At 44.1% G+C, this 18,643-nt stretch overlaps 2 protein-coding genes across 2 annotated transcripts in view; both read left to right on the forward strand.

Moving 5' to 3' along the window:
- The window catches only part of LOC144647380 (uncharacterized), a 308,906-nt gene that overhangs the window by 219,127 nt on the left and 71,136 nt on the right, over positions 1–18,643 (forward strand). The window lies entirely within an intron of this gene.
- Positions 14,769–18,628, forward strand: LOC144647603 (uncharacterized). Its single transcript, XM_078507385.1, has 2 exons — positions 14,769–15,164; positions 15,221–18,628. The coding sequence occupies exons 1-2, from the start codon at positions 14,769–14,771 to the stop codon at positions 18,626–18,628; spliced, it is 3,804 nt and encodes a 1,267-aa protein (XP_078363511.1).

Consider the following 18,643-nt stretch of genomic DNA (forward strand, 5'->3'; position numbering starts at 1 on the left):
ACTTAGCCCTTACGCACAAGCCTAGCCCTAACGCAAAAGCTTAACCCTAGCGAAAAAACTTAACCCTAACCCCAAGGGATAAGGGTTAAGGTTTCAAGTTAAGTTTAGATCGCGTTTTTAGTGCAGTAAGCTTTCACGCCAGTTTGCTTGCGGCTAGCTTTCACTGCAGTCTGCTTGCGGTTAGCTAATTTTTGTTGTTTCGGGCGAGACTATTTTAATCTGTTACCGTTAGCTGTAATTTGAGGTGAAAGTGAAATAAAGATTGATTGCTGTGATAGACTGATTGACTGAATACGTTTGCTGGTGTTGCCTCTTTATACTAGTTTTGCTTTCAGTTAAGTGCCGCCGGCTTGCTCTCACTTCTATCTCCACTCCTTACATCATCACACATCTACAAAATCCCGCGAAAACAAGATAAACTAAGGCACGAATCGATTGATTCATGATATTGATTGATGAATATTTAATGAGGCACAGAAAATTTTTTGCGAGGGAAGGTCCCCTGCCAAACTTAAAAGAATTTTTTAAAGTCTAAAACCAGGTCACTTCTCGGCAACTTTGTCGCGGCAGCACCCAAGCGGACCCTGCAAAACTCGCGTTGACAAAGTTGCCGGCAAGAAACTCTTGTTTTAGGCTTTTTATGCCGCCAGGCTTGAAACTACCTTGGTTTGTGCAACGATGTTCTGAAGCGCTAAACAGCACTGTTGTACGAGAAAAAGGCAGGAACATCCCTCAGTTCTTCGAGGAATGCTGTTAACTCACGGGTATTCAGACTTAATGACGTCCTTCAACCACCTGGCAGCCGCACTTGTGCTAAAACTAACCAACGACTTTGATTTTCGCGATCAAACGGCCATTTTTTTCTCTTTCCTCACACGTGACATCTATCAGGTGACATCGCGTCACAATGTGATCAATCAAAAATCAAAACCTTTATTTGTACACGATGGGATAAAAAAGCTACATAGCTTGTGGGGTCGTGTGTAAATAAAACATTAAAACTAGTAGATAAAAAACATTAAAACTATATTAAGGTAAAACAAAAAACAAAAACAAAACGCTAAACTGATTGCTAAAAATAGATAGATTGCTAAAATTGTTACAATGATAAAAAGATAAAAAACGCTAAGATCTCTTACAATAAAGATTGTTCCTTTTCTTAAAATGATTCCACAACATGGCGGCTAAAAGCTGTAAGCATTGCTCTGAAACGTTTTTCAACCTCCCCGGACAGTTAAATAACCCTAGAGGGAAAGATTTACACGCGATATGTCGAAAAACTCCTACTGCTGGCTGACTGTGAAGAACGTAAGCTTAGCAAAACGCCTTTATTTTTGCATACGTAATTTTTCGGAAAAGAAGCAGATTCCAGCCAAGTAAAATGCAGATCAATGTTTAGCACACGTAAACGAACATGCGTGCGAAATCTGGAGCTGTTTGTGACAATTTTAAATTTAGCCGAAATTCGTTGTGTTGTTTTTGCTCTGGCTCCTTCGATTGTTATACAACGTTTGTGCATTTGACAAGTAACGTTTTTTCTACAAGAACGGAAGTGTTGAACCACAACTATAGAGTAACACTTTACAAGTCACGCGCTTTGATCACCCACAGCGAAAAGTATTCCCTTGAGAAATTAAAACAGTCCCTTGAGATTTTACAAGAATGTGGTTCGAGAAAGAACAACTTACCCACGATTCTCCTTCTTTTGCTTGATAACAAGCAAAAAATTCGAAAAAATGTATTAAACAGTTTGTTGATGATGTGGATTGGTAATTTAAGAAAATCAAGAAAACGACGAGTAGCAAAAAAGGACCTCTTTGTTTTTTCTTTTATCGCCAGCTCCCGTTAAGAAATGTGCAACAAGTGACCTCATCACTTTCCGAGCTCGAAACTGACTCACAAAATGATGTGGTAGATCGAGTTTTGGTTAATGTCTGTTACTCTTAGCAACGAGCGGAAAGGTGGGGTTTGGCTGGGAATGCAAAGGGACTAGGCACCAGTGGCGTTCCCCCCGAAACGAAGGCGGCGACCCGACTGAAGGGGGTAGGTGCTTGGACGGTTGCTATGGGAACTGACTCCATAGTAAGGTCCTTTGCATAAGTCACACTGATCGGAGCCAGTGGAGGAGAAGATCTAGAGTAATGAAAGAAGGAACAAAGAGGAATGAGGGTAGGGTGGGAGACGAAAAACTCTGCTTGCTACGAGCAGACTGCAAGCGCACACTTCATTCGGCACGACGAAAGCGCGTGAGTAGAATGGGAATCAGATTGAGAACAAGGAAGCGCTAAGCCGAGGCTTGGGCGGGGCTTCATACATACATTAACTTACGCCAATCAAAGCTTCACACCAATTAACGTCTGTTACGCTTAGCAACGAGAGGAAAGGTGGGGTTTGGCTGGGAATGCAAAGAGACTAGGCACCAGTGGCGTCCCCCCCGCCCCCCCCCCCGAAACGAAGGCGTGGACCCGACTGAGGGGATAGGTGCTTGGAAGGTTGCTATGGGAACCGACTCCAAACTGACGAGCCGAAGGGAAGGAGGGCTCCAAGCAGCGCTAGAGGGGGCGATGAACTGGTGCCTTGTACTTTGCACTCCCCGTGGAGCGAGCTGTGCGAAAGCCGGACTGAAACTAACACGGGAACGAGTATAAACTGTATAAACGACAGACGCGAGAGTCCGTCAACAACAACTTTAATCACAGCAAAGCGTTCAGGTTAAACAGTGAAGGCTACGGCGACGAGCCCAACTGAGAGGCTGCTTGTCGGAGGGGGCCTGCGACGTTCGGGTGTAGACTAGGTACGCGTCGCTGGACCAGCGACCCAAAGGACTAATCATCGAGTCTGGTAGGCCTGCGGCGCTAGCTCGCCGAAGTTGCTGCACTGATCCTGAAGCTATGGCTTGAAAAATTACCGTCGACGCCAGCTGATGCAAGGATTGTGCGGAGGTGCTCTGTCACGTGGCGGCAAGCGAGGGCAGTGCCGTCCGCGAAGACGAACAGGGGGCCTGGGCCGCTGGGTGGCGCGGTCTCCTCGGCGATGGAGCTAGTTTGACAGGCGAGTCACCGGGCAGAGAGGCCGGTCGGTTCTAGGAAGAAACAGCTGGACTCCTTTGCGGAAAGGGTCGATTTTAAACGTCTTGATGGTTAGCAGCACGGCCGAGTACTGGTAATGATCGTCAACGGCGACGTCGTTTAGCGACAGGTGGACCGCTGGATCGTATCCTGACGAGGGGACGGTATACTCGCTCACTTCGAGGAAGCCAAACCACGCCGTACAAAACGCGGCCCAGAGCATAGCGCTATCAAAGTCGTTGCGATTAAGTGATGAGCGAATAGCCAGCATGATATTCTGAGTGACGGGTAGACGTGGGGGACAGGCAGGGCCCTTCAAGGACTGCACACGTTTGATGCCTCGGAGCACGTGTTGGAGACGAGGCGTAGCCGTGAGCGGGTCGCCGAGAACCAAGTCAATTTTCTGGCAGCGAACAGCGCACAAGTAACACAAGTAACAAACAGTTCCAGCGTGGATTCTGACACGGGAAATATTGAACCGGAAGCGTGAATTAAGCCGTGTGAGACGCAAAACTCGGCAAATGGACGTTGGCCAGACAGGTAGCACCGGCGCGTTGACGGTGCCAGGCTGAGGGAAAGGAATTGGTTCATCCGCTGGTAGAGGAAAGCGAGTTGAGCTCCTCCAGGAGATGAGCTGGAAGGTCCGTTGGTTCGGGTGACGCGAGAGGGGCTAGAGCTCTGAAATGCAGGATCTGCGAAAGAAAAAGAGCGTCAGCGATGGCGTTTTGCCGCCCCGGTTCGTGGGTGGCCGCGACCCAAAAAGAGTGGCGTGCGGCGGTCAGAAACAGGCAGCGAAGGAGACCCCCGAGCGCCCCGTCGGAGCAGAAACGTTTGGAGATGGCTTCGGTCACGCCGCGGAGGCCCCAAACGTAGGCGGCCAAGACGATGGGGTAAAGCTCCTTGAACGCAATGGATGCTGGGAGTTGGGACGGAAGCCAGCGACCAGCAAACCAAAGGCCATCCAAGTAAGGGCCATAACCAATGGCCCCGGCGGCATTGGTGGATACTTGAAGGTCCGTCAGGTGTGACCAATGAGGAGAGGTTAGAAAACTTACCCCGTTCCAGTCTTGAAGAAAGGAGGACCACCAACGTATATCGGCCCGGCAGTCGCGATTCAGGCGAAAGTAACGAGACTGCGAATGCGTACTGCGGAGAAGATCAGTCAAACGGCGAAGAAAGGGGCGGCTCGGATAGACCACTCGTGTGGCATGGTGAAGGTGGCCCAGGAGAGACTCCAGTTCTCTGCGGCGGCAGGCATGTTTGTTTGACCAGGCGTGAAGCAGATCGCGTAGGGCGGACACTTTCTCAGTGGGAAGGCGAGCGACAAGCAGTAGGGTGTCAAGCTCGATGCCCAGAAAGGTGAGAGAGGTACTTGGGCCTTCGACTTTCTCAACGGCCAGGGGAATTCCCAAGCTCTCGGCTGACGACGCAATCGCGTTAAGGTTTTCTCGACACTCGTTATAATTCGGTGAGCTGGCGGTTAGAAAATCGTCTAGGTAGTGGAGAAGGAGGCGGACGCCGTAGTTGTGTTGAAGGATCCAGTGCCACCCTTCAGCAAATTGGTTAAAAATGAAGGGCGCCGAGCGCAAACCGAAGGGAAGGGCCAAGTCCACGTACAGCTTATTGTTCCAGGACATGCCTAGAAGGTGACGATCGAGAGGGAGGATCGGGACAAGACGGTAAGCACCACGGACATCATCTTTGGCGAGCATAGTCCCCCGAGAGATTGGGTCGAGAGATGGCTACCGAGTAGACGTCGTTTTGATGCTCCTCGGGTTTTCAAACATTTTCCTAGCCTAGCCTATTCTAGTCTATGGCCAGTGGCAAAAGGAAGGTCAGTTCTATTTCCCCTATATCTAAGTGCTCTCCAGACGGGAAAAAAGCAAGAGATAGAGAAGAGTGCGACTTACTCGAGATCGACGAAGCGCTTACGGCCACAAACATGGACGGTGAACTCGCAAGCAAAATGGATTTGGCCTTATCTAAACTAGCCAAGCTGGACAAACTCGACATCATTGAAAGTCGATTAGACTATGTCGTTGCCTCTATAGCCAGTATTGAAGAAACCGTCCGTCGTCTCGACAGCAACGTTGAAAACTGAAAAAGAAGACGAAAGAAATGAACAAGACGGTTGACTGGCATAGAAGAAGGTGTGAAATTGAACGAAGGTGATCTCGCTAATGTGAAACGCGACGTAAAGAAAGTGAAGTTTGATACTGAGGATTTGAAAAACCAGTTGCTGTACTTAGAAGCCTACAGCAGAAGAGAAAACTTGAAGTTTGCAGGCATACCGGAACGTTTTCCTGATGAAAATCAGGGCGACCAGGGTAAACAGATTGAGAACACAAAAGCTCTTGTTTACGACTTCATGGAACAAGAACTAAAGATGCAAAAAACCACGGGCCCGACTTGAATTTCAGCGAATTCATCGCCTCGGAAAATCTAATGGAAAAGGCCCACGACTCATCATAGCCAGATTTCTTAGATTTAGCGACCGAGAAAAAGTTCTTCGTCAAGCCCGCGTAACTCCAGAATTAAAAGAGAAAGGAATGTACGTGTTCGATGATCTGCCGAAGGATTTGTATGACCTAAGGAAGAAACAACTGGAAAAGTTTAAGCAAGCAAAGAAGAAAGGGTATTCGGTCCTCTTCAGCAAGTCACAACCTGACAAACTTTATGTTAACGGCAGATTTATTGCTCTTGATGAACTCCTCTACTAAATACTTAGATTTATCTATCCATTTTGGTTAGCACCATATTTTGATATGATTAATTCATAGGCTAGTCATAAACAATCAGCTTTCTTGTAATATATGAATTAGATGCTAACATGCCATGTAGAACAATAGTTTAATTCCAAGGGCTGTATTCAGAGCTACTCGGCTTGGGAACGAACTACCAAGGACCCTAACAGACGTTAGTAGTTTGAGTATTTTTAAGGATGCTATAAAACGTCGCGCTTGGAAGAATTTTATTGAAACATAGAACCCTTTTAAACGTAACCCTTTTTAATATTTAGAATGATTTTATTTTTTAGCTGTACATTTTTAACATTTTATTGTGATTTGCCCTGAAAAACCATTTTTGGAGAGGTAAATAAAGTCTTATCTTATGTGGGGCAATAAATTTAAATTTAAACCTGTAATTTAGATGCCACCTTTGATGGAGCATACCATCTAGCACTCTACTCGTGAATTGAGTGATAAGATGCCCATACATCGCGTTTTGGGGCTTTTGGTAAGTACAATGTCCAATTTTGTTATCTATGTTTTTTCGTATCGTAATTTTGATTTCTAGGTTCCTTTTACTTTTTGCTCGACCAGGAGGTCTCGATTTAAAGGTGGGAGGAATGTCAGGAGAGGATTTACCGTTTTTCAGTCATTCCGTTGTTTAACCGTATAGTGTTAGGGAAATTACCTTGTTTTGAATTGTTAACCCAGTAAAACTACTGTAATTCGTGATTTACCTATGATGCAATCGTCCAGTAAAAGTACTTGCCGTAGTCGCATGATCTTTAGTAAAACTACTGACAACCAGTATTTTCTAAATATAGCTCAAACTGCCAACCTTGGCAAGAAATTTAATTAACATTTCTTTACCGAACTTTCTAGAACCTTCGTTTAGACAATTAAGACACGTGAAATGCACATGTTATGATTTATTTTTAGTTACCCGAGCTCGTGTTTAACGTTCAGCGCAACGGTCCTTGTTTATTTTGCTGATGCAATAGTCAGAGAGCCGTTAGTATAAATGTAGCGATTTACTGATTTGATTTACTTATCGGACCTTCACCATCGCCGATCCTCGATTGACGTCTACCTCTGATTGATGTAACAGTACAGTTCAAGAGAAGATTATTAAAAGCAGCGTTGAGAATCAGTTTTGTGTGTGTGTCCTGGGTTGTCCGAGTTTCATTTGCCGCAGATTCTTGTGTACAGGAAATCGTGACGAGTTTCCATTCCCGCAGCGAGCGAGTGCTCTAGAGTTAATTCCCCAAGTTGTGTTATTGTCCGCCATAGAAGTCCAGTTTCATTTCCCGTCCCGATAGTGGAAAAACCTATCGTCACATCATTTACCATTACTATTCTGTGCCGGTGCCACTCCTTCAGTTTGCATAACTCTCACACCTTTGAAGTGTCGGAGGTAGATTTTCACATTGTTTTTTTTATTAAAATGCTCGAGGGATTCAAGAGTTCTACAAGCGGAAATCAATTTTCACTTGGATTGAAAAACAAAAAGCAGATATCGTATTCCTGCAAGAAACATACAGCACGCCTGAAGTAGTTAACGAATAGAAATTCCAGTACAGAGGACAAATGTTCCACTCTCACGGCTCTAACCACAGTAGAGGAGTTCTTGTACTGATTAACGAAGGTCTTCAATTCGAATTAAAAAACCTAAGACAAGACGTCGACGGCCGCTTTGTCGCTATAACTTGTATGCGCCTACAAAATCCTCTGAGCAATGTAGTTTTTTTGATAGTACCTCATCTATTCTGGAAGAAATAAATACGGACGCCAGCTATCAAATCATACTAGGCGGAGATTTTAATGTTCATCTCAATCCAGATCTTGATAATCTGGGAGGCAGCAAAGCAGCCAAATCTTCAGCTAAAAAAATTAAAGAACTTATGCTTGCACACGACAAACGTGTTTTATGGGATCTCATCAAGTATAAAATAAGACAAGTGACTGCACCTCCGTCGCAAGACAATATCGCAGAGTTAGAGCGGACAAAACAGGTATACGAGTCTCCCTACTATTACATTATTCAGGGTAGAATTATTCGATCCAAAGCAACCTGGTATAAAAAAGGTGAGAAAAATTGTAAATTTTTTTTTTTAAACTTGCCTAAAATGGCCGAGGGTACAAAATTGCTTTGTGAAGGGGAACTGTCAATTCAAGAATGTTACAATGCCTTGCTCAAGTTTCCTAACGGCAAGTCACCTGGTAACGATGGTCTTACCGCAGAATTCTACAAAGCCTTTTGGAACCTTCTCGGGCAGCAGCTAACAGATTCTTTGACCTTTTCTTATCAGCACGGTGAACTCTCCAATACTCAAAAACAGGCCATAATTAAACTGATTGAAAAGAAGGATAAAGGCAGGAGATATATCAAAAACTGGAGGCCTATTTCACTGTTAAATGTCGATGTTAAGATTGCCTCTAAGGCACTCGCTTTACGCCTTGAAAAAGCCTTGCCTGATATTATCGGTTGTGATCAATATGCTTATGTGAAAGGTAGTACGATTTTTGACGCGATTCGGTCTATTGACGATATCATGGAATTTACCAAACTTACTGATTAATCTGGTATAATGACTGCCTTTGACTTTGAAAAAGCGTTCGACTCCTTAAGTTGGAAATTTTTGATTAAAACTTTGCAATCTTTTAATCTTGGGGAGTCTTTCATAAATTGGGTTAAAACTCTCTATTCAAACATTTCCAGCTGTGTTCTCAATAATGGCTTTTCCACTCAGTTATTTGACGTACAAAGAGGCGTCAGGCAGGGAGATCCGCTATTCTCTTATCTCTCCATTATAGCCTTAGAAGTTCGTCTTATAAAAATTCGAGGCGATGACGAAATAAAGGGCATTGTGATGGGAGACAATGAATCCAAAATAACTGCTTTTTTTTTTTATGACTTGACCGCTTTCTTAAAAGATAATGCCTCTCTTAAAGTACTCCACCCTTGAGAGATTTGGAACTTGTTCTGGCCTAAAGCTTAACAACGAAAAACGGAAGCTCTCTGGCTTTGCAACAGTAACAATAATAGCCAAATTTCAAACATTAATGTCGAAAAAATTAATCAACCCATGAAAATTTTGGGTATCTACTTTACCTACTTTACCTACTTGACCTATGGTTCTAAAAAACCAAAGGTTTACGGTCTCGGCTTATAGCTGAATAAATATCATAATATTATTTCAAGAAAACTGACATGAATACAATATTTCGGTTGGTGACTAAGCATGTTAATTTTATGTAATTTAACAAGAAATATAGGTATCAGAGAAAAGGTCTAATCCTCTAGAGGCCTTTAAACACTTGCACGCATTGCGTGCATATGTCTAACAGGAAACGAGTGAAGGAGTGATGGAGTGAAGGAGTGAAGGAGTGAATTCACTTCGCCCACTACAACTCTTTTCCAAATTAAAAATGAGCAAAATTCGAATGTTAGAAGTTTATTATTTTTTCATTTTCTCTTCCCGCGCGCGATCGAATCAGTCAAATTTTGCAGCATTTTTCTGTTTTGAACGTTTGCAAATCCAACTGTTAAAGACAAACTTTACTCTAAGGGACTTAAAAAGTAAAATATATTTGTTCAATTGACCCACTCAAATAAATTGGGACAAAGGAAGGTGGCCTGCATCAATTCATTTAAAATATTTTGTTGCCAGAAGCCGCAGATATCATATCGAGTGACGAAATTAAATTTACCCAAAAAAGCGCCATCTTTCAGATATCATATCTCGAAAACGAATTCGGTGACCCCCAATTTTTTTTTACATTTCTGACATAAGTAACTTGTAAACTAACAGTGGTGAAAATGTAAGAAAAATTGCAATGTTGGAAGATTTTTGCGCGAACGTCCTTAAATAAGGATATCGTGAAGCAAGTAAATTCTATCATCTACCAGTTTGTGTGGAATGGCAAGGATAAAATTAAACGTCTGGTCTTAATGACTTGACTTATGGCCAAAGCCCTAAGTGGGCATAGGGCCGGACATTCTTCTCCGCCATGCTGCACGGTCACGGGCAGCCACCGCTGCCTGGTTCCACGAGCCAAAACCCAAAGCCGCTCTTTCTCTTTACACCTGTTCCCGTCATTAACCCATCCTCCCATATGATAAAATCATGCGACTATTAAAACGGCGGCCTTCGAATGCCTCATATCGAATCGATGATTGATACCCAGTACATCAATGTCTTAAGAAATATATGTTGATAAATACTCTAGTCCGTGGAAGCATTTCGTATCCTATATTTTAAAGAACCAAGGCGGGACTGTACTGTAACTTTAGTGTAACCGACCTACCCGCGGTCTTTCCTAAATTCTATCGTGATTGTCTCGCCGTATGGTGCAAGTTAGCAAAGAACGACACACTTACTGCGAGTCAAGTTGTCGATGAAATCTTATGGAATAATCGTTATTTGCGAATTAGTAACAAAACCGTCTACAGTGAAATAATGATCTCAAAAGGAATTGTTTGTATAAGCAATATTTTATCAGAGCATGGTAAGCTTCAACCGTGGCCATTTTCATAAACAAAGGACTTACTTCAAATGACTACTTATTACTGCTTGGAATATATGCTGCAATCCGTGCCTCTTGGAAAAATATTCTAAAAAATGCTGGAACAGATTTCTTTCAACAAACATCTGACATAAAGGTTCTTGATTAGATCCTCTACATGTTTTTTGGTTAAATAGTGTAGGTATAAATTTAGATCCTTTAAACGAATCTGATATCCCTTTTGGTCTGACATGCACAAGACAACATTTTCTTCTTCTAAATCATATTATTATTATTGGAAATATATCAGAGTCGTCTAAAAAGATGTAAACCTTTACTTATTCACTTGAAAAATAAGCTAGAAGCTATAGAAAAAAATTAAAGTTAGAATGGAATAGCGATTAGAAACAATAGACAAAACAAACATAGCAGAAAGTGGCACCCTCTCGTAAGCATTCGTTTTTCTGTGAATATAGATGAAGAACTTTGATCTCGGAAAAGCTTGAAAGTACACTTCCCCTCCCTTTGTTGGTTTTGTTGTTGTTTTGTTTTGTTTTTTTCTATCCATGTAAGAATAGCGTAAGTGTAAGCATTTAAACTAGTATGTAGTTATATACAGAACTAGTGTAAGTAAAGTAAATGTGTGGAATTGTAAGTTAGTGTACGTGGTTGTAACTGTAAGTGTATGTAATTGAATTCAATAGAAAACATATATATATATATGTATATATATATATATATATATATAATTTTCCACACGCATCTTTTGTGTGTATAGGTCTTGCTTCAAGTTCAAATAAAAATTAACACAAATGAAGTTATGACACACTTTTTACGATCACCTATATTTCGGCCGGTTTACCGGCCGAAATATAGGTGATCGTAAAAAAGTGTGTCATAACTTCATTTGTGTTAATTTTTATATATATATATATATATAGATATGAAAAAAAAAGACAAGCAGTAGGGTGTCAAGCTCGATGCCCAGAAAGGGAGAAAGGTTCTTGGGCCTTCGACTTTCTCAACGGCCAGGGGAATCCCCAAGCTCTCGGCTGACGACGCAATCGCATTAAGGTTTTCTAGACACTCGTTAGAATTCGGTGAGCTGGCGGTTAGAAAATCGTCTAGGTAGTGGAGAAGGAGGCGGACGCCGTGATTGTGTTGAAGGGTCCAGTGCCACCCTTCAGCAAATTGGTTAAAAATGAAGGGCGCCGAGCGCAAACCGAAGGGAAGGGCCAAGTCCACGTACAGCTTATTGTTCCAGGACATGCCTAGAAGGTGGCGATCGAGAGGGTGGATCGGGACAAGACGGTAAGCATCACGAACATCATCTTTGGCGAGCATAGTCCCCCGACCCTCCTGCATGATGAAATCGATCGCGTCGTCGTTAGCTAAGAGGTAAATCGTCGCCGTCAATGCCATCGTTGACGCTTCCCCCTGGCGGATAAGACAGGTCTACGATCAGTCTCCACTTCCCGGGCTGGCTTCGGTTTGGAATAACGCCGACTCTGTTTACATGTAGCTGATAGTCGACGGGGGAGGAGGTGAAAGGACCAGCAACTCTGCCAAGAGACATTTCCCTCGCTAAGTACTGATCGACATCTTGAGAGTTCAGAAGACTGGATCTCATATTTTCCGAAGCGGCCTGGAAGAGTTGCACGCGAGAGGGCTTAAAACCAACTCGAAAACCTTGGTCGAAGCCTGATAAGAGGTACTGGCGAAACTCCTGGGATGGGTCACTACGAAGTTTGGTGGCGAGAACGTTTAGATTGATTGGTGAAATGCTGGCGGGTGGCGGAAGGGGCGGGAACGGGGCTGAAGCACCGGGAGGAGCGAAGGACTTGGGAACGCAGTGCTGTGAAGACGAGAAGGCCTTGGACGCTGGGCACTTGGAGGGAAAATGGTGTAAAGCGCCGGAAGGCAAACACGAACGAGCAAAAAACAACGAGGCACGTGAAAAAACGGTAGAAGGAGTGCGAGAAGGTGGCTGGTCAGCGCGCGCGCCCGCGCACGGGGGCGAACGGGAGCGGGAACGATGGCGGGCCGTGCGACTGGAGCACTCGATGCAGCGGTGAGGGCCGTGGCAGACGGAACACTCGTGGCGCCGCTTACAGATTGCAAATCCACTGATGCAGTGCCCGGGCGACCAGGGCCGACGTCGAACCCTGGACGGGACAAGCGTGTGAGTAGCGAAGGAGAGACCGGAAGTGGTCCGGAAGCGGGCAAGAAGACTACGAGGGACGAGACTGGTGCGGCGACTGAGAGGGTAGGGGTGGTAAAACTGGCCAACGAACCAGCCGACAGCACGGACGAGGCGTACGGGGTCCCCGACGCCAAACAAACCGCAGTAACGAAAGTAGGAAAAGACGGTGACTCACCTACGAGTGAGGAGGTGGCTGTCGCGGCGCGGAGTGACGCAAACCCGCGGAACTTTGTGCACTTGGCATGAGCGAGCCCGACAAGGAGGGCGACCCGACTACAGTTGAAGCCGGCGATAAACTCGCAGGTTGAAGGTGCCGTATAGCTTGTTGAACGGCAGAAGCGATCAGCGGCTGGAGGTAAGCCTGGAGGTTGATTGCAGTTGGTCTCTGAAACGCTGGCGAGTAACTTCTGGACTGCAAGCCGGCGGCAAGTGATGGCGACGGCAGTGTTGTGCGTGCAGACGAGCAGAACACCTGCGGAGCAGTTGTACGACAGGAAACGGGTACGGCAGCACCAGAAGAGGCAGCAGCACTGGCTGGTAACGGCCTCCTACTATTATTATGGTATTAGTAGGGGGCGTCAGCGGCAAGTGAGAAATTAATCGTCCCAATCTCACAATAACACACAATCAACATTAGGTAAGTGATCTTTATTTATCTGGCTTACAGTTTATTGTAATTTAGGAACGAAAGATCTCAAATTCATCGATTTATGGAGCATATTTTTCGATCGCTTGAGTCGAACCAACAACGACTGTAGCGCCTAGAATTTATTACGTAATCCCATTGGGGATTATGTAACCCTTTGGTGGTATTTAAATATTGTTTGTAGGGTTTTGCATGCATTAGTTTTTCCGCGTGTAGTCAAGATAAGCCTTTTGGATTTGTGTTTCGTTTGGAATCGTTATTCCTGTGTTTCCTCATTGCCACACAGATTGTAAGTACAGTATTTACTTATACCTCTTTTTCGGATTTGTTTACTGTATTTTTGCGGTAACCTTTTTGCGGTATCTAGGACTTAGATATTTTGTTTATATTATTTTTCAGTTGAATCATCAGTTTTCATCAGTTTACATCAGTTTACATCAGTTACGTTCTAATTCGCTTCGCTCAACCGAACGTAAATAATTTTACCCTTAAATTCCCGTAAACAATCAGGCAAACAAGAAATATGGCAGGATTCGCAAGCGGATCCAGATTATGAGAAATCACAAAGTATATGAGGCATTGGATGAATAATTAGGTCTTACCGCAAAAAGCTGATTGGCAACACTACCACCAAAACGCTGTTATTTCCCGCAATCGTTGACCGCCTGCTCGTCCTGACGGCGTTTGCGACCAGCCGCCTCCCTAGGTTTCTTAAGACGTTTTGTGTCTTCTGATCCCGACGCAAGATTCAGCGACAACATGTCAAACATCTTTGCTCTTATCGGCGATCTTTATCAGCTTCTGCCTCTTTCAAATGAGCTGCCTACCGTCCTGTGCAAGATTTCGGATGCGCTCTTGATTCGGTTGACCTCGCTGGCTTTCTGATTCAATATTTTCCAAAATGGAATCTATCGCAGCATTGAGCTCGAACTGCTTTAAGTCTCCTTTGAACTTAAACTGGACCACCTCCTTGTTGATCTTGCTTTTCCGTTCGATCTCCAACTTATTTTCAAGGTAGTCCTCGAACAGCGAAATAAAAACCTGGTGCACTACTGCGCCGTCAGGTTGATTGCCAGTAGTTGTTCCCTCTGATGGGAGAATTGGAGTAGAAGATGTAGAAGATTCGTCTTCAGCACTCATCAGGAAGATAGATTTTAAAACTAGCGAAGTATTAAACTGCGTGGATCGCAAGCGTGAGTGAATATTCAACGGTCGAAGAAAATATAAATATCAGGAACTAACCAATCACAGGTTTTGTATCGCACGTAAACGTGCGACACCAAGTGCAAAAGAATTTAGCATAACTAATTACTCTGAATACCAGCGGAAAATACATTTTTCATCAGTTACATCAGTTTATCAGTTTCATCAGTTAGCATCTGTTGTTATCAGTTGTTTGGATATTGTGTGTGTTTACACACTTGTACTCCGTATTATTATATGGAAGAATAAATGGTGAATTCAGCATCGTGGTGCGTTCCTGGAAATGCTAGGTAGTCTTGGCTACGTTTCATTCAAAATCTGTCTTGCGCTGTTTTGGATTATTATGGCGGAATCTGGTGATTTTTTTTCCTGATATCGGCGATGGCACAGAGGTTGATAGCATTGATGCGGCAATGCCTATCGATGGTTCCGACTATGGCGCTCGTGGTGGCAGCGTTAATGCCCTTCCCGCGAAAACCAAGAAAAGTTTAAAACGATCTCGTGCTGGATATCAGGGATATCTAACTAAACTTTACGACGAAACAGAAGTCTTGATGTTGGACAAGGCGAACATGGAACTTGTTAACAATAAGCTCAAGGTTGTTCATGCAGCATTCGCTAATTACGAACGCGCGCATAATGCGTATATGCAAGCCCTCGAAGATCGTCGAGAGATTGAGAAAGCGACTTTGGAATACGAAAATCGATTTCGTGAGAAGTATGAATTCCACCGGCGAGTTAAAACGTGGATGAAAGGCGGTCAGCTCAATGCACAAGTTGTGGCTTACGATGTCCATCCAAACGATTCCGTTAGCCAGCAGGGCTCCTCTTCTTCTTCGAAAAGCAGTCGTCGTTCTGGCTCAAGAACAAGTCCCCGCATAAGGCTCAAATTTTGGAAGCTGAAGATGACGGAAAAGGCGTTCGAATTCAGGAAGAACAAGCTCCGAGTGACACGTCTTCGAAGACCAAGAACTTTGAAGAACATTCATCTGTTGCTGAAAGAAAAACGATTAAGCCACCTGCTGCAATTCATTCTTCAGAAGACTTAGCTTCGGTCCAGCGAGAAAAGAAGCCTGCCCCTGCGTCTGTTCCTTTGAATCCTGCTGCTGCAGAATGGATCGAAAAATCTTCTGAGAGGAAAATTACTGATCAGGATAGAGACATTCCTTCATCTGAAGGAAGTTTTAAACAATTATTTCAACAGCAGCAGCAACTGATACAACTTCAGCAGCACACGTTTCAATCCATGGCCTCAACCATTAGACAAGGATTTGCTCTACCAAAGCCTGAACTCAATAAATTTAATGGAAATCCACTTGAATTTTGGAGCTTCATTCGATCGTTTGATAACAACATCGAGAAAAATTCTACCGATGAAGGTGAAAAGATGACATTTCTTCTCCAATACTGCACTGGAGCTGCTAGAGACGCTATTAAGAGTTGTGTAACTATGGATCCTGCGCTTGGATACCAGGAAGCTCGAAAACTGTTAAAGGACCGTTTTGGCCATCCATTTAAGATCGCCACAGCTCACTTGAACCAAGTAACCCGTGGTCCACCTGTCAAGCCCAATGATCAGAAAGGTTTGCTGGCCTTTGCAGATCAGTTAAAGGACTGCCAAAATGTGTTACATTCTATCGGATACTTGGATGAAATAAACAGTGCCGATAATCTGAGAAGCATAATTGATCGTCTCCCCTTTCATCTGAAAACTAAGTGGTTAGTAGTTGCCGACAGCATTCAAGAGTCTGGACAGCGTCCGAGAATTCATCATATTTCAATATTCGTCACTGATAAAGCTCGAGCTGCCAACAATCCGGTCTTTGGTGGTGCGCTCAATAGTGACAAGGACACAGGCAAGAAGGATAGGCCCAATAAGAAGACGGTTCCTCCTAGTACAATGGGCACAACTCATGCAGCTCATGGAGACTTTGAAAGATCTAGTTCCCCTGTACCAAATGGAGTGAGTGAGAATGGTCAACCTACTTCGAGACGCAGGAATGTGTTCGTTAAATGCCTGGTGTGTGATGGAATACATCAGCTCTGGAACTGTGAACAATTCAAAAGGAAGTCTTATGAGGATCGAATGAAGATAATTCGAGATGCTAAACTCTGTGACAACTGCTTCAAAGTAGGACACTTAGCTAAAGGATGTATCCAGAAGAGTAGCTGTTACGTTGAGGGCTGTAATAGAAAACACATGACTATTATCCACCCACCGGAACAAACGTCGCCTGCAAGACTGGAAACTCGTGAAACACACGAAGATAATGAAGCTAGCTCCAGCAGCCATCCTCGGGGAAGTGGCAATGCAGATCACGTCAGTCAGAATCACTCAATTGGGGCCGGTGTTCGTAGACCAGACAGTCAAGCTATTAGAACCGGAGGAAAAGTACGCTTGCGAATCGTTCCTGTAAGAGTACGTGGAAACCAGCCGGGACATGTGCTGGAAACGTATGCGCTTCTGGACAGTGGTTCTGATGTGTCACTTTGTGATGAGAAGTTAATTCGTGAGTTAGGAATTAGTGGCGTCAAGAGAAATTTCTTCCTAACGACTCAAGAGAAAAGGGAAAGTTCCAAATCTGGCCTGGAAGTAAAGTTGACCATCGACTCGATTAACAGCCAATCGAGTTTGGAAATACCGAAGGTTTGGACTGTCGACCGACTCAATATTTCTGAGCAAAGTATTTCAAGAGAACAGGATGCTGACCAATGGCCACATCTTAGTGACATTTACCTGCCAGAGATTGACAGTAAGGAAGTCAGGTTGATCATTGGATGTAATGTACCAGACGCCTTTTGGGTTATAGAGGAGAGACGAGGTGGTAAAGGAGATCCCGTAGCCATTCGATCGATACTAGGCTGGGCAATCGTAGGTCCAATTGAGAAGATTGAAGATGAACACAGCTTCAATGTGAATTTCGTACGCTTGGCAGAGCAAAGAGATGAAGACGAAATCCTCTTGCAACAAGTGGAGAACTTTTGGAAAACTGAGTTCACTAATACCATCGCAAGTACCAAAGTAGCCATGTCAGTGGAAGATGAGCGAGCACTGAGAATAATGGAAGGATCAGTGAAGAAGGTTTCTGGCCATTATCAGATAGCGCTTCCATGGAGGCAACATCCCCCTTACTTGCCCGATAATCGTGCTCTTGCTGAGCAGAGGCTGTATTTGTTAAAGAAGAAATTTCTTCGTGACCAAGAGTTCTTTGGAAGGTACAAAGGCACTATTAACGACTACATTACAAAGGGATATTTCTTCCACCCTCAAAAGCCAGAGAAGTTGATAGTGGTATTTGACTGTGCAGCACGATATCGAGGAACGTCGCTTAACGACCAGCTATTGCATGGCCCAGACTTGACCAACAATTTATTTGGTGTACTGGTCAGATTCCGTCAAGAGTCAATTGCCCTGTCTTCAGACAGTGAAGCTATGTTCCACCAAGTGAACGTTGATCCGAATGATTTTGATGCCTTGAGGTTCTTATGGTGGCCAGAAGATGACTTGTCTAAGCAACCCGTCGAATACAGAATGGTAGTACATTTGTTTGGAAACACTTCCTCACCGAGTTGTGCAAGTTTTGGTCTACGTAGGACTGCTCAAGACAATACAAGGGAATTTCCCCCTGAAGTTATCGATACAGTGTTAAGGAACTTTTATGTGGACGATTGTCTGAAATTGGTGCCATCAACGGAATTAGCCATTAGATTAAGAGAAGATTTGAGCCAATTGCTGGAGAGAGGTGGCTTTCGCCTAACCAAATGGTCGTGCAATAAGGAGGTGCTAGAAACTATTCCCACTTCGGACATAGCTCGTTCGCTTGTGGACTTAGATTTGAATGCTGATGCACTTCCCATTGAAAGAACCCTTGGTATTCACTGGAATATGGAATCAGATATGCTCACCTTCAAGGTAGTTCCAAAGACCAAACCTTTCACACGTAGAGGAATTCTTTCTGTGACCAGCTCCATTTACGACCCACTTGGGATGGTATCTCCAATCGTCTTACCAGCGAAGAAGCTACTACAAGATCTTTGTAAGCAAAAGCTCGGTTGGGATGAAGAAATTAGCGACGAAGAATCTCAGCGGTGGCAAACGTGGCTTTCAGATCTACCTTTACTCTCAAGAGTTGCCTTACCAAGATGTTTAAAGTCGACGGACTTTGGAAGGATAAACACTGTCGAGCTCCATCACTTCGCAGACGCCTCTCAGATTGCCTACGGCACAGTTTCGTATGTGAGACTTGTCAATGAAGAAGGCCAGATTCATTGAAGTTTTCTTGTTGGA

This window comes from Oculina patagonica, chromosome 3 (genome assembly GCF_052425735.1).
Source record: "Oculina patagonica isolate OP01 chromosome 3, crgOcupat, whole genome shotgun sequence".
In the NCBI taxonomy this organism is placed as follows: Eukaryota; Metazoa; Cnidaria; class Anthozoa; order Scleractinia; family Oculinidae; genus Oculina; species Oculina patagonica.